General features: G+C 39.6%; 1 protein-coding gene across 1 annotated transcript; it reads right to left on the bottom strand.

Moving 5' to 3' along the window:
- Positions 1–206: 206 nt before the first annotated feature.
- GLRX3 (glutaredoxin 3) lies at positions 207–15,054 on the bottom strand. Its single transcript, XM_017809338.1, has 11 exons — positions 14,923–15,054; positions 11,821–11,929; positions 9,488–9,562; positions 8,597–8,798; positions 5,279–5,451; positions 5,127–5,188; positions 3,641–3,698; positions 3,084–3,136; positions 2,113–2,152; positions 1,906–1,998; positions 207–459 (listed from the first exon to the last, which is right to left on the bottom strand). Exons 1-11 carry the CDS (start codon positions 14,988–14,990, stop codon positions 409–411), a joined length of 984 nt encoding a protein of 327 aa, XP_017664827.1. The 5' UTR covers positions 14,991–15,054; the 3' UTR covers positions 207–408.
- Between the last annotated feature and the right edge of the window lie 1,591 nt (positions 15,055–16,645).

The raw sequence follows: 16,645 nt of genomic DNA, 5'->3' as shown, positions 1-16,645 counted from the left end.
CTCACTAGACATGAAAACAATTAAGAGGGACAGGAAATTATGATGCTCCATAACATTGTCCATTAATATTCTCCTAATGAGAGCTGAGCCCCAAAAAAACCAGTTGTAATTTAGTCTTATACAGTTCTAGGGTGGAGAGTGAGGTCATCACTCAATTCTTAAACATCCAAATGCAAATAACACACACAAAGTCCCAACACCCAAAATTCTGGAGCATTAGATTTTAATTGACATTTTTGTCTCTCCAGTTAAAACACATTTTTAAATGTGGTGAAATACAGAGAGTATTTATTTACTATCTTTCTGTACTCCTGATATTCCACAGGGCTAAGTTGTATATTGCTCCAATAGAATCCCTAAATGAGTAATTGTTCCAAGGATTTCTCTTCCCACTGATGTCCTTCCCCGTTAATTTTCTCCCTTAAGCACAGGCAGCAATTCACCACTTTCCTTCAGCTCCTGTAAAGAAATAAATACAGCAATTATGGACATTTTGTGATTATGCCAACAGAATTTCACCAGGGAATGGTGATGGATAAGGAAATAACTCCCTGACTAGGAAGGGAATGCATTGATGACTCACTAGAGGTCCCTCTTGGCCAAGATACTGAGGTTTATAATGTTGTATTTAAATTCTATTTTGTGTTTGTTTAGTAAGAGAGGCAAAATATTTAGTGGAAAGGTAAACCTTCAAAAGAAGTGGTTGTTATCAACCTGATATTTCCTCCTGGATGTAATCCCAGATTCTCCTCCTAGATGTAACTCCAGATATATTTCAGGCATCCACAAAATTTTACAACATCTAAAAGGCCTCCCAAAAGTGAAAAATTACCATCCACTGATAAATTATGTTCCTCCTACCCATCAAAACCAACAAGACAATAAGATATTTTAAGGATTCTGAATAAGAGGTACTTGCCCATATTATCTTGATGATTGAAATTCAAATTAGAAGGCTGTTAACTTGTTAAAGAGCTACATAACACCAGGAAACAGTTCTAAAATAACATGGAATATATATTCTTTTCCCTCATCTCAAGAGGAACAGCTGTCTGTTTTATTCCATATTATGCTGCATTAAAAAATGCAATTTAAAACACTTACAACACTCATTCACCCATAGTGTGAATTAATACAGCCCAAAGATGCAAACAGACAAATTATATTTAAATACCAGGGAGAGAATTTTGCAGCATCTCCCAATGCCCAAGACTCTACTTACTTATCACTGAAAAAGCCCCCACACTCGTTAAATAAATAGAATTATCTATATAAATTAAGCAATACCCACACTTGTTAAATAAATAAAATTAATCCATAAAATTTAAGTCATACCAGTATTTTTTAGAATTAAATGAGATTTATTGATTGTGCCTTCCCAGGAGCTACAATGTCCATGGAATTGGCTATAAACCATCCAGACAGGAATGGGCTCAGGAGTATTTTGGATTGAGAACTCTGGGCCTGCTGTGTTACAAAAATCAACAACCAGAGGAGGAGATGCAGATCTATTTTTGTTGCTTCGGGGGCTGTTCAAACAACTGCAATAAACTTTGATTTTCTTCCAGGAATGAGACTGTTTGCAAGGAAAAATAAGTCTCACCCACCCGGTTTGAGAAAAAAGCAATGTCAGAAGTAAAACTAAGGAAGAGAAACCTGTAAAAATGGGTTTTACAGTAACTGAGTGTTGTCAAGGAAATACATCCCACAGCTAAATGGGAATGTTGGAGATTTAAAGCTCCTTTCCCTGGGTGTGAGCTCAGAGGAATCACAGGAAAAGCATCCAGGTCGTCTGGGGTCAAGATTTGAGGCCACCACAGCAACTTCTGTAGGTTATGGGCAGAAAAAAAATCCTATTATTTGGAATAAAAACTCTATTTAATCTCCAACTTCTCCCATTCTTACCTTCACAATGTCCAACCCTCCAACCAGTTCTCCTTTCACGTAGAGCTGGGGGTACGTGGGCCAGTTGGAAAAGGTTTTTAATCCTTGTCTCACCTAAAAAAAAAAAAATAAATAAATCTGAAATGTAAATTTCTCCTTTAAAAATGCAAATTTAGGTTTTTCTCCAAAGCTCCAGGGAAATCCTCAGTGATGGAGAAGCTTCGTTACCTCTTCGTCTTCCAGGATGTCAAAGGTCTCGTAGTCAATGCTAGAAAAAGGAAAAGAAATTCATTATTCACTGTGGAGTTTGGAAAAATTCTCAAAGAAACAAAAACCCTCAAAAAATTCTAGAAAACCCCTGACAATTCTCAAAAAAACCCCTCACAATTCTCAAAAAAACCCTCACAATTCTCAAAAAAAACCCTCACAATTCTCAAAAAAACCCCTCATGTTTCTCAAAAAAAATCCCTCACCGTTCTCAGAAACACTCTCAAAATTCTCAATAATGGGTATATTTACAGGCCAGCTTCCAAATTACTCAGATTTAACAGGTATTAGGGGGAAAAATCTCAATGCCAACTCTTATGCCAAGAACTGCAATGTAAAAAAATGCCTAATTTTATAAGAAACTCTTTAAAATGCACGGATGACACACTAAAAAATTAAGCCACGTATCTTAGGCTCTAACTGGCCAGCATGTGTTCAAATTAATTCTGCTCACTATTAGCTTAAAAAAAATTAAAATAAAAAAAGACACACAAACTTTGGAGGTTTTTATTAAATAATCAACCAGCTGCAGCTCTTTCACCACCTTCAGAAAGTGCTTGTGTAAAACACAATAACCAAACTGCTGTGTAAATTTAATTTCTGGTTGATTCTTGTATGAATTTTGATGTGCAATCCCTAATTTTCTAAGAACTAGCACTTTTCAAGGAAGTGGAATCCTCCAAGTGGAAAAGGACAATGATTTTAGTAACTGCTGTTTATTTTTGAGTTGTATATTGATATATAGTTATTTATTATCTCCACAAGCCCATCCTAACACCCAATAATGAATTCAGCTGCTTTAAAATACTATTTAAAAATAGAAACTTACATCTGGGGAACTATTCCACCAGTATTTTCTAACCTCTTGATTTATAATATGCAGTTTTTAAACCAAAACTACTTCCCAAGTTCAGTAAAAACCAGTTACTTACCCAGTGTTATTCATAATTTCTATAATTTGCTTGCTGAAGCCACATTTTGCCATCTAAAATATAAAACATGCATTAAAATATAGATCTGTTGTGTTTAATCCACAAAATTCCAAATCCTCAGCTATTCCCAATTTATTGCTGGATAAGCCACTCCAGTTAATCTCTTTTTCATCCTTTATATCCTGCCTTATGTGGATTTAGAGAATAAATGTGCTTTACTTTGAGACATCAATACCCTTTACTTGCCATTCCAATAAACTACAACTAATACACAGCTGTTGAGTACAGCAATTCCCAATTAAAATTAATTAATAATTAATATCTACTGTAAACTCCTCACATTGGCAGTATATGGACAAAAAAAACCAGTTTTTTTTTACACACTGAATTTATATTCAGCAATAATAAAAAACAGGGACTGTTCTATGGCTTGAAAAAGTACCAAATAAAAGGACAAAAAACTAAGTTTCCAGCACTACTACCTTGAATTAACAAAAAATGAGATAACTGTCACTGTTTAAAAAATATATAATATATTCTGAAAGATTTTATCTCACCTGTTTGTTTCCCTTCATAAAGAGCATCACAGGAGCTTTGTTTATCAAGGATTTAAGCCTAGGGAAAGCAGGAAAAAGATATAAAATAGCTTGGTTATTATCCCAAAGTTTGTTGTCAGAGGAAAACAACGTGCAAAAACAAAATAAAATTGAGAATTCCAGACTGGTTTGGGTTGGGAGGGGCCTTCCAGCCTATCCCATTCCAGGACCAGGCTGCTAAAAAAACTTGATAAAAACTTCACACTCCCGTTCCACAGGTGCTCCTGCTGCTCCTTAGGGAGACATTTAACAACTTTAATTACTAAAACACTTCAGGGAAGTAGAAGACATTCCCCATTGCCTGATTTCCCCCACAAGATTAAGCAAGGCAAAAAATTATGGATAAATTCAACCAAGTTGCTGCTTACACAAGTTAGGTCAAGAGCTATCACACAAAAAATGTCTAATTTCATGAGAAACTCCTTATAATGCACAGAAGGGGGCTAAAAGACTTTCTAAAGTAAGTTTTTAAAGGCCATCTTGAGACAATCTCATCTCTATCTCTAAAACTCAAATTGCGAAAGGCAGTGATTGGGTTTTGTGGCCTCAGTGAAACACTTTACAAGTGGAGTAACAAAAAAAAAGGAATAAATTAATAAATCCACAGCTGTGGAAGTGTTAATTATCACCACATTGAAATGGAATGTATTAAATTATTTCTTCACTGCACTGAGAAGGCAAAAGAACCTGGAGGAGTCACATCCAGAGCACAGTAAAACCTGGAATCTGTGCTGACACATTTGCCTTCTGGGTACAGTCCACCTTCTTGGAAAACATCCCGTTTGCATGTCTTAATGGCACTATTCCCATAAAAATTAGGGAAAAAAACCCACATCTAAGAGCAACTTGGGCAGCAGAGTGACTGATATCCAGATGTCAGATATCCAGAGCCTGGAATTCTGGGAGTGGATCTTCATGTGGGGAGGTTAAAGGAGGACAAATTGGCATCCAGATACTCCATCCAAGTCAGGAATCAACAGAATTCCCACTGCTGCAGCACAGATTTGTGTTGCCAAGGTGAAAGAAAACAGGAACTGAAGGACACGAGTAAACAAGGAAAATGAGGAGACAAGAGCAGGGATTCTCTCCAGTGACATCAGAGGTCTATGACAAATAAAGCTGATAAAAGCTACTCATGTTTAAAAGACGATTTTTCCAGTTATCTCTAAAGAATAAATTCTCAAAAGAGACACAGGAAGGAATCTCTGTATTCCTGCTACAAGTAAAAATGAAACACATGTATAACTAAAGACTATTGGGTCACTGCAACTTTATATTAAGTGACTCCTGGATAAAAACCAGAATATTTGAAACAACTGAAGAGTTCTGTAAGTTTGTTCTTCATGCAGTTTTGATAAAATCAAAGAGCAGGAATTTATATGAGGCTTTTCCCTATGCAAACTTAAAGGAAACCTCAAAAATAGATACCCTGCAAAATTCCTCCCACCTGTCCTCCAACTTCTGGGCCTTGGGACAGATCGTGTCCAGCTCTCCAGATGCCTCAAGTTCCTAGGGAAATTGGGAAGGAAAAGGACATGTAAAAAGCATTAAAAACATGCTCTGACAACCAAAAATACTCAGAAAATCCCAGTTTCTTACCTTGATAATATCCAGCCCCCCTATGAGCTCCCCATTCACGTAGAGCTGAGGGTAAGTTGGCCAATTCGAGTAAGTTTTGAGTCCCTGACGAACTTCTTCATCAGAAAATATGTCAAAGCTGCTGAAGGAAACACCATGTTTGTTCAGGATCTCTACTATTTGCTTGCTGAAACCTGCAGAGACAGAAACAGGAATTAAACAGGATTTTAAACAAAGCATTCCCATGCCTGTGTTAAACTTTATTCAGTTAAAAACCATGATATTTCTAGATAGTAAGTTCAAAAAAGCTCTAGTTGTTCTTCTTTGCTCTATCAATATCCTCAAATATTATAAATGGGAAAAAACCCCATTTATTACTGTTAGTTGATTTATTACTTATCACTAGTTTAACTTAAAACCTGACTTTTATGTTTTCTACTGTTTTGCTTTAGGAGCATCCTTTCCTACTTTGTGGTAAAAGGCAAATTCCTTTTTAAATTTTTTATGTTCTCCTGAGTACTTAATATTATTTTACTCCCCTTGTGACACTTTCATACAATATTTTGTTTCCCTTAATGACAGATTTTCTTATGTCCTGCCCACAGCAGGATATTAAGCACTGAATATTATGATTTTACAACCAGATTTTATACGTTTAGCAGTGGCCAATTGGAGAAGAAAAGTTTCTCCCTTTTGTAACTAAGCATCTTATTCCCAAGAAAATCATCACATTATTTGTAAAAAGTTGTAGGTATGAAAATTTTATTATTATGGAATTTACAGCCATCTTTTTACACCTCCCAGACAACACAATCCCATCGTTTGCAAAAAGGATCCGGGAGAATTTGCCCATAAATCAATGTGATAATAAGGTTTTATATCTTTGCCAACTCATTCTGGTTTGTATTCAAACACCCTTGCAATCCTACCAATTCCCTCAAAGAATTCCAACAAATGCTGTGCAGACAAATGAAAACCTCTATACAAATATTAAATAAAAAAAAGGGGGAAAGACAATGCTTAAAGGCTTTAATAAAAGAATAAAAACCCAAGGTTTAAATGAGGAAAAGGACGGCAGTGGCAGAACAGAATAACCTTTGATTTCAGCTCTTAGCTTTGAAATATGGGGTTTTATTGCAGTTTTCATGTGTAATTTCTTGAGATATGAAGCAGCAGTTTTTATACTTATGGCATCCAAGTTGCTTTTCTTTGCACAACTGAAGTGTTGAGTTCATGTACAGCCTGAAGTCAAACAGATCCTGGAATTTCTCCTACATCTGGGAGTTCATTAATAAACAGCTAAAGGCTGATTGCTGCTGGTTATTCCAATATATTAACTCATTTCTACTGTAAGGAACTGGGGAGGGGAAAAAACCCCAGCTTTATTTTAGCTGTAGGCAATTCCATGCAAACCAGAAAGACTGACTGGTTGGGGCTCATTTGAAAGTGTTGTGTTTAGGGATAAAGTGCCCAAACAGCTTCACTTCCATAACAAAAGGGAATTTAGGTAGAATTTCTGAAGAACTGTCTGACAAGGAATAATTAAACTGCTGACAAAATGGTTTAAGTGTTATCTGTGTGATCACAGATTCCACAGCAATAAAAACACCCTGAACAAATTATCGATGGAGCAAATAAATAAATACTGCCAAATAAATGCCAATACCACCAAATAAATACCAATACTAGCAAATACATGCCAATACCACCAAATAAATACCAATATTAGCAAATACATACCAAGACTACCAAATAAATCCACTGAAATAATACAGCATCTGTAGCAACCACATACAAGTGTCAATAAACACATCTGAGGGAACAAACCATACTCCAATCTCTGCTCAGCTGGTTTTTCCAAGGAAAAAAATATGAAAAACTACAATAAAATCCCAAAATTCCTGCTAGATAAGGTCTCCTTCACTTGCCAACTGAACCAAAGAGTCCAGCAAGTCTTATTTGTATCAAAATAGATACAAATTAAAAATATCTTCACCTTTAAATAAGCCTGACTCCTGTATTTAATTCTATTTTTATTACTTCTACTATTGATAAAACAGATCCAGATCATCACTGACGAAATTTTAAATTATCTTCACCTTGACAAAGATGAAAATGTTGATGAAATGTTTAATTACCTGCCCCTTGAAATAGATTTTGTCTTTTTTAAGAAATTTAATGGACCCAACTAACATTTCCCAACTACTGCCAGAAACCAGAACATCAGCCTAAGGCAGCACAATATCTACCTGTAAATTAAGAGCTGGCAAGTCAGATAATTTCATGTGTTCAGTCCATCTTAATACATACTTCCATTTAGGTAAGTACCTCCTGTGCACTTTTCCTGGGGTACCAGCAAACTGAGAGCTTGAAGAAATATCTGAATAACCACAAATTTTAGACACCCCAAAAGTTCTCAGAAATCCCAGAAGCTCATCAGAGCCTACTACAGAACAAGCCAAACTTTCCATTCCTAGAAAATTATCTATAATTTCCCGTTATATGGAACTTCTACACAGCTACAACCGCATTGTTACATGATACAAATGCAGAATTATCTACACAGAAAAAGATGGAACTTCATCAGCTCTTCACAGGAAGATATACAGTTATCACTCCAAAGCACCTGATTCAACCCCAGTGTCAACCCCAATAGGCCCATCCAGCAGTTCAACCACTGTGGCCTCTCCTCTCAGCTCCCTTATTTGCCAAGCATTGCTCCTGAATCAAAGCCACCTGAAATTAAGGAAAATACTCCTATATTCACTCTAGGGACTCAGCTTCTCAATTCCAACAACCACATAAGAGCAGAGGCTTCCTAGTAATTAAAAATTTTGTCTTTTGACATTTGTTCCTGAGCTTTTCATGTAGATCAACACTTTAAGTTAGTCAGAAACTGAGTACTAAACCGTGAGCAAGAGTTAAGAGAATGAGGTTTAAGAAAAAACATTTCCACTGAGGGAGAAACACACAGAATCATGGAGTGGTTTGGGTGGGAAAGGACCTTAAAGCTCATCCAGTGCCACCCCCTGCCATGGGCAGGGACACCTTCCACTATCCCAGGTTGCTCCAAGCCCCATCCATGCCATGAATAAACACAGGAAAACTGTCCCGGTTCAAGGATAACACTGCACATCCCATATTCTTTTGGAAGCTCCTAATCTGTGACTCCATTTCCACAATTTAACTGAGGGAATAACAATTCTCCAGTTTCATCTGAGCAACACAAAAAATCCTTCCATTAACAGGTGAACAAGGCGCTGTTGGGACGTATCTCCTCGACCTCCATAAATCCGACAAATGCTGCCAAACTGGACACAAACTCCAGGAATTCCTCACCACAGCGAGGTTCTTTGGGAGAGCCCTTCATGAAGAGCATGCAAGGGGCAGCATTGATGAGCTTCTTCAGACGTGCATTGAGATCCTCCTTGGCGCTGTCGCTGGAGGAGGGAGACAGGGACGTGCCGGATATGTGGCGCTGCACCTTCTTGGTCAGCTCGGGGGCATGGGCACCATCCAGCCTGTCCACTTTCTGGGAATTCTGAAGGAACCAAAGCACAGGTTCGGGTTAAAGGACTCAATTCAGAATTTGTACTGCAATAAAAACAGAGTGAATCCATTATATAAAGTATAGATTTTCACATGCAGGGGGGGAGTTCCCAGGCTCGTACCCTTTTGTTGTCTGGCTGGTCTTAATGGCAGCAAATTTGCTATTAGAAATATACTGGTAAAGAAAATATTATGAGTTTTATTATCACAGGCAAATGCAACCCAAACATATTTGTTATTTCTATTATTACTTTATTTACTTGGCTTTTTGCCATGTTGCAGAACTACAAGACAACATGGAAATATGACTGTGAATTTTTTGACCCATTACAACTACTATTAAAAAAAAAAAAAACCAAAACCACAACAACAACAACAAAAAAACCCACACAAAATAAAAAAATAATAATTAATAAATAAATAAAAATGCATGAATCCCAAGCCAGTGAAGGAAGCTCTGAAATATTACATCTAGAGTGCAAAAATCATTTCTATCTACTTTTTTAGGTTCCACTAGATAGACTTCAATCTGATATAGAAGTGTTCCCTCACTGAGAAAGTTCTTAATGTTCTGGGAGCAGTATCACAAAAGTATACATATTAAGGGTCCACATGGAATCCAGTTTCTCTTAAATCCTTTTTCCCTTAAACAAATTTTCTCTTAAACCCATTTTCTCTTACCTTAAAGAACAAAAACGTTGGAACAGAACTAATTCCATATTTTTCAGATACTTCGGGCACAGCTTCAGCTTCCAACTAAAAACCAAAGCAAAAAACACCAGATTATTCTCGTAATCTTCTTTCAAGTTTCACTGTGGGTGTCAATGCTGTCTGGAATGTTCTTCTGGGCATTTTCTACATTTAAACAGGGTCTGATGCTGAAGTTGGGGAGACATTTGCATTTAAATGAGACTCTCTGTGCTGGGTGTCTCCCCCTGAACCTCGGCGGTGTCAAAACAGGTTCAGAGGTTTTTATTTTGTTGCACATTCCAAGAGGCGCCCGGAGGCTGCGAATAAAATTTTTTGGTGCACTCGTGACCCTGTAAATTTTCAATCCTGTGCAGCTCCCACTATATTGAAATCCATAAATCACTGACCCAGCCATGTCACCTCACGGGGCGGGAGTTGTGCCCACAGCAATCCCGGCTCTTGGCTCTATTGACTCATTCCGGGGCTCTACATCACCACTGACATTTGCAGCCTCCTGCAAATTAGTCAGGAAAAAGGAGGGGTTCTTCCCCACTAAACTTTATTTTTAACTCCTGCACGGCTGCTGAGTGGCAAACTTGAGCTTATTGCTTCCAGTTTTATCCAGCATTCAGTGCACAACTTGAAATTATGTAATGTAGTAATTTGCTATGAAAGTATGTCTTAACTCAAATTTTGAGCTGCTCCAGCTCTACAGGCTCTTAATGAGCCCACTAATGACAGAAGCAAACCAGTAAAATCAAAACTGAAAGCCCAAGCCTCACATCCTCTTGTGTAAATCAATGCTCAAATTGAGAAACTAAAGCTAGAAATTGAAAGCTTATATTCGATTGAAACTAAATTAAAAGAGAATAGATAATTCCAATTACCTATTCTCTTTCCAGTGGCATATGGTGACTTCTACATTTAAAATTAATTTTCTTTCCCAGTAAAACTTCCTGTTTGGATACTTCTATATATTTATTATATTTATTTTTATATATATTTATATTTATTTAGAGATAATTCCACTCAGAACAGATTTAATTTCATATTTCAGTAACCTGCTTTTACTGGTACAACTTCCCAAAATGTTGCTTCTAAGTGTTATGGGATCTATACACACTTTCATTTCAACCAAATATCTGAGGAGTTAACAGGTTTTTGACAAAAAAAATGCAGGTTTGGCTATTTTGGAATACAAAATGCCACAAAACTTTCAAAATCAAATACATTCCTTATGAGGAGCTTCTCCCACCAAAACATGTATCAAGAAAGTTCACCCAAGAATTTCAGTAGCTTATTTTCTCTAATCAAGTAATATTTGGCAGAGGGAAGTAGGGGGAAGGATGTGCCATTATTTTAGTTTTACAGCACTGGATCACTTTGGAACCTTGTTGATAGAAAATAAATTGCAGCAGAATAATAAAGATCATAAATAAATAACATATGAATAATAAAAAGGCAATTGAGACTTTTCAAACTATGTTGGCCTGACTAAAAGCTACTGAACTCCAGATAAATTTAAGCATCTTGAATTTGCAAAATGTTAAAAACCAGTGTTTTGAAGCTCCAAGTCATAAAATACCATTAAAATAGTTCTGGTGTTTTACAAACACCAACTGAGAGGCATCATTAAGAAACTCTCACACACAGAACCTGAAGGCTTAGTGGAAGAAATCAAATTCCAGACTCACACACAGCTGGCTGCCCCAGTACTCCCTGCCCTCAGCACCACAGAGGTGTCTCACTAATGAGAGAAATTTGGGTTAAAACCAAGAGCATGTAGACAAAGTGCATTGGTTTCTCCTTCCCCTTGGATTTCTTACTGGGATGTGAAGAGATTCTCACAAAAACAGAGTACCTCAGCTGTGTTTATGTCATCCAGAACTACACAACTGTCATCTGACAGTGACAGTGTTCCACAGACTGAATTCACCTTCCTGAAGGTTCATCTTTAGTACCACAGAAAACCTCTGTGAATTCTGGGATCCCTTTGACTGGCCAACAACATCACCAAGGTTGGGTGAGCAACCTGGTCTAATGGAAGGTGTCCCTGCTCATGGCAGGGGCTTAGAAGTGTATGGTTTTTAAGGTTCTTCCAATCCAAACCATTCCAGGATTCCATGTCTGACATGACCAAGCCCATCATGCCCCCAGTGGTGGCAGCGCCTTGGGGACAACAGATTTAAGAAGGTGAAAACGTGTTCAAGTCATATCTTCAAATGTGAAGCCACTTCAAAAACAACCTCACCCATATTTGGTAACACTTCAGTTTATAATAATGACTCTTCTGTGTTTAAAAGAGGCTCCTCTGCCTGACTCACCTGCACAAAGGTGACCTGTGTGTGCTCCTTGGCCAGTGCTGCCATGACCTCGTTCATCTGTGCACACTGAGGAGCCCATGGTGCCCAGAAATGGACAACTACCAGGGATCTGGGAAAATCAACAGCATTTAAGTGTTAAGGAAAGACTCAAGCAAAAATAAACAGAATCATAGAGTCACTGAGGTTGGAAAAGAGCTCCAAGATCACTGAGTCCACCCTGTGCCTGATCTCCACCTTGTCCCCCAGACCAGAGCACTGAGTGCCATGTCCAATCATTCTTTGGACACCTCCAGGGATGGGGACTTCACAAAACAACCCACCCACACCATCTTCCTGAGGAAAAAAGAAAATCCAGCAAGTGAAACTACAAAAATTTTCTAGGACTTGCCCAGAGAACTTCAGTGATTTTTCAGGAAACATTCCAAATCCCAACCAGCCTCAATACAAAGAAAAATGTCTCACTAATGCTATTTTTCTGCTTTTATTCGCTTCAACTTCTTATTCCAGCCTCAATCAGGTTTCCTGGAATGTTTTGTATTGATTCCACACAGCATTCAAAGCTGGGAAGTCACAGGTGTGAGCAGAAATCCCATCACACTGGGTACCAGGAGCTAATTCCCACAAACTTAAACACACTTGAATGACAACAGTGACAAGATATTGGAATTTTCAATTCCCTTTTCTAGTTTTGCTGAGGTCAAACCCACTGGAAAATGGGAATAAAGAATAAAAGATACTATGTACTACTACTACTAATTTATTCAGAAAGATAAAGAAATCAAGTCAACAATATCACAGAAGCCATTTAGTGTCTTTTATTACTAAATAATGGACATTCATTATAAATTGTAACAGCAGGACAACATCCTTATTGGAATAGTTACCTGCTGTAACTACACACCCTGAATACTTTAAGGTTCATAAACTTGATTTTACAAAGCAATTCTAGAAAATTCTGGTAGAGAACCAATAGGAAAACCTTTCTTTTTCCCCATCATGCCCTCAGAGTGTGGTCCTGCTTCAAAAGCCAATTAAAGCCTCAATTATGGAATGACAAGGCAGCTTTGTTGTTGTGCAAGTTTCAACCTTGCAAATTTAGACCCGAGCTCAGGAACAGTCCAGGACAATCTTCTCCAGGGTTCTCCCCTGTATAATTCTCCAAGACTGTTGTACACGAGATCCCAAAACTGTCTCTCCTGAATTCCAACAAAACAGAGCAGGGAAAGAGGCAGGTTCTAGCCCAGGTAGCCCTCACAGACATGGGTCTCCTCAACATTCCAACAGTTTTCAGCTCAGAGACACATTTAATTAAGACTTTTGAGCCAACAGGGACCAGCTTTTCACATCACACCAACCAACACTTCTTGCCACAGAGTAATGAGGGGAAAATAATTAGGCAGGTTGGGCATTGATACATCTGAGTACACTCAGTGACAATGAAAGAACATTTAAAATGGAAAAAGCAGCAGCAAATTTATAAGAAAAGCTGCTTCCACTGGCTAAAAGAATAGTGGAAGAAAAGAGAATAGAGGACACAGAAATAGCCTAATGGCCACACATCAGGGCAAAGCATTAATTACTGTTTTGATGCACCTTCTTTCCACTACTTTTCTATTCTCCACCAGGAATGCAGATTCTTACCCTGTATTTCCAAATTCTCAGTTTAATTTAGTGTCCATAGCAGGACACATCCGATTACAGGACAAATAATCACATGATTATTTAATCCTCACCCCACCAAAGCCTCTCTTTCCTTCCCAACATCCATTTACAATAAACTCAATTTTAAAATTAATTTAAATGTAACATATTTTAGTTTAATTCGAACCAAGAGTTTTGGAGTTGGTTTTTGTTGGTTTGGGTTTTTTTAATTAACTCACAGAATGTTTCCAATTTTACAACTGAACTGCCCTCTGAGCACTTAAATTTAACCTTAAAAAATAGCAAGAGTAATAGAAAACATTAAGAATTAAAATAAAGACTTGGCAAAATGAAGCACATAAGTGATTCTAAACAAAGTATTCCCTGCATCCTGCAAAGTATTCCCTCCATTTTGACACATGACAGTTCCCTCTGCAATGTCCTCGCACAAGAATTCAGCTGAAGGACAATTCCAGAAAAGAAACTGGAAGTGATGCAGCAAGTTTCGAAAAATTTTGGTTTCTTTTTCCCCATAATCAACATTTATCAAGGTTTCCTTATGCTGGCCTTAGGAATGTGATTCTGGTGGTTTCATCATTCATTTAATCACTAAAGCACCCATTCATCTGTAATTACAGTGGTGGTTATTGCAACTCTTGTCTCCCAAAGTAAAACATGAGCACGGAATGCTGCAATAAGATCCTTGGAAGCGTTCAAGGCCAGGTTGGACAGGGCTTGGAGCAACCTGGTCTAGTGGAAGGTGTCCCTGCCCATGGCAGGGGGCGGAATGGGATGAGCTTTTATGTCCATTCCAACCCAAAACATTCCATAACTCCATGAAAGGAGAATAACTCATTTTAAGAGCACAAAAACAGATTAACAAGGAACCAGCCCCGTGGCACGAGATGAATACTTTAATGCCACTTTCTTTCTCCATAAACAACCCAGTGCTGCTGTTTCCACTGAGAACACCGTGCAGTGACTGCTGGTTTTGCTGACACCTTGGGAGTCTGCAGAAGAACAACCTTAAATCGCAGGGTGGCTCTATTTTGTATCATTTTTCTGCCGATTTGCCCATTTGGCCTCCGTCTCCCTGCAGCAGCTGCCGCAGGGTGACACCTCCAGCTGCGCCCTCCTGGAGCAACCCCAGGCAAGAATCGGGGCTTAAGAACATCGCGCCAAGACCCCAACCCGCAGCCTTTGTTCAATTTATGGGCTTGGCTGGTTGTTTGTTTTTTTTGTTTTCTTTTCCTTTCCCCGCGCGGGTTGCGCTGAGCCCCGAGCTGTGCCCTGGGGGACGGCGGGACGGGACCCCCGGGAAGGAACCCCCAGGGATGGCACCCCCGGGACGGGAAACCCCAGCACGGGACTCCCGGAGGGAACCGCGGGAGGGGCCCCCAGGACGGGGCCTTCGGGATGGGGCAGGCGGGACCCCCGTGCCACCCCTCGGTGCCCCCTCACCTGTCGCGGAGCTGCAGCAGCTCCTGGAGCTGCTCGGCGGATCCCGCGGCCGCCACCGCCCCCGCCATGGCCCGGCAGGGACAGAGGGAGGGATGGAAGGAGGGGACACCGGGCACGTGGGGACACCGGGAGGCACGTGGATCCGCCTGGATCAGGTGGTTCCGCCCGGATCCCGTGGGTTTGCCCCCCGTCACGTGGCACCTCCCATTCCATTCCCACCCCTTTTCCATAGGCGGGGATACCTTTCATGGGCCAGGTGGTTCGAAAGCCCCGTCCGACCTGACCTGGAGCGCTCCTGTTCCAGGAATGTGTAATCTAGTGTTCGAAAGTAAAAGTAAATATTTCTGTTAAAATAATATCAATAATATCAGAAAAATAACAACATATCAGAAAAATAAATATGTGTAAATAGATATGAAATATCTGAAACATGGAAAATGTATGATTTCCTTAAGAAAGGCTAGTCTTTGATCTCTGTAGACTTTCAAGCCTAATCAACAAGAAATGAGATTTAATCTGTGAAATGCAGTATCCCAACAAGCTCTAAGTGGTATCCTGGTGTTGGAAAGACAAATTCCTGGTCAGTGGAATTGCCTTGTTAAGGTTTAGGACTTGATGTTTTTCAGTGATCTCGACGAGGGGCTCTCAGGTCTCCCTGGAGCCTTCCCTTCTCCAGGTGAACACCCCCAGCTCTACCAGCCTGGCTCCAGAGCAGAGCTGCTCCAGCCCTTGGAGCATCTCCATGGCCTCCTCTGGACTCGCTCCAACAGCTCCATGTCCTTCCTGTGCTGTGCCCCCAGAGTTGGAGGCAGCTCTGCACGTGGGGTCTCACCTGAGGGGGCAGAGGGGCAGAATCCCCCTTCCCCTGCTGCCCACGCTGTGGGATCAGCCCAGGACATGCACCAGCACACCCAAGTCCTTCTCCCAGGACTGCTCCATCTGTTCATCCCCAGCCTGGATTGATCCTGGGGGTTGCCCTGACCCAGGTGCAGCACCAGCACTTGGCCTTGTTAAACCGCATGAGATTCCCATGATCCCACTGCTCAAGCTTGTCCAGGTCCCTCTGGATGGCCCTGTCCTTCAGGTGTGTCACTGATGGTGCCCTTGACCCCTTCATTTGTGTCCTTAATGAAGGTGTCAAATAACACTGATCCCAGGACGGACCCTGAGGGGCACCACTGGTCACTCCTGTCCATCAGGACTCAGAGCCATTGATTACCACCCTCTGGAATATCAGGTTGCTGCTCAGGACGACATGTTCCCATTTTCCTTTGTGTTTGCCAAGATGTTCTGTGGAAAAGAATCCGAGATATCGTCAAGTGAAATGAGATTCTCACTCCTGGAGCTCATGGCCCATAAATCTGTAGCTGGAAGCAGGATTACCCCTGGTGATGGGAAATGTGGTCTGGAGAGATGGAACAGGATAAGAAGAATGCCTAATAATCCTTCTGATGCAGAAAGAGAAAAAAATAACCTAAAATACTCTTATCTCTGTTAAAAAGATGGTCATAAAGCATCCTGAAATTTTACAATAAATTTCATGTCAATTTTTGACACATTAATCTTCAGTATTTTGAAAGAAATCTCAAGACCAAATCAGAAATTAATAAAAAATAAAATATTAATATTTTCATTTCTTGTCTTTTCTCAAAGACCATTTCTAAGAAAACAAGAGCATATTTCTGAAGAAAACAAAGAAAAATATGTGAAACTACATATTTTC

Source organism: Lepidothrix coronata, unplaced genomic scaffold (assembly GCF_001604755.1).
Source record: "Lepidothrix coronata isolate B3197 unplaced genomic scaffold, Lepidothrix_coronata-1.0 Scaffold25, whole genome shotgun sequence".
NCBI lineage: Eukaryota > Metazoa > Chordata > Aves > Passeriformes > Pipridae > Lepidothrix > Lepidothrix coronata.
This window is presented reverse-complemented; position numbering and strand designations above follow the sequence as displayed.

What these genes read in the sequence shown, in the direction of transcription:
- GLRX3 (XM_017809338.1), bottom strand. Translation starts at nt 14,990, where the DNA reads ATGGCGGGGGCGGTGGCGGCCGCGGGATCCGCCGAGCAGCTCCAGGAG. An exon ending in TTATGAAGGGAAACAAACAG is followed by an intron (nt 3,137 to 3,640) that starts GTGAGATAAAAT and finishes TTTATATTTTAG; the next exon opens with ATGGCAAAATGTGGCTTCAG. An exon ending in GAGGGTTGGACATTGTGAAG is followed by an intron (nt 460 to 1,905) that starts GTAAGAATGGGA and finishes ATTTCTTTACAG; the next exon opens with GAGCTGAAGGAAAGTGGTGA.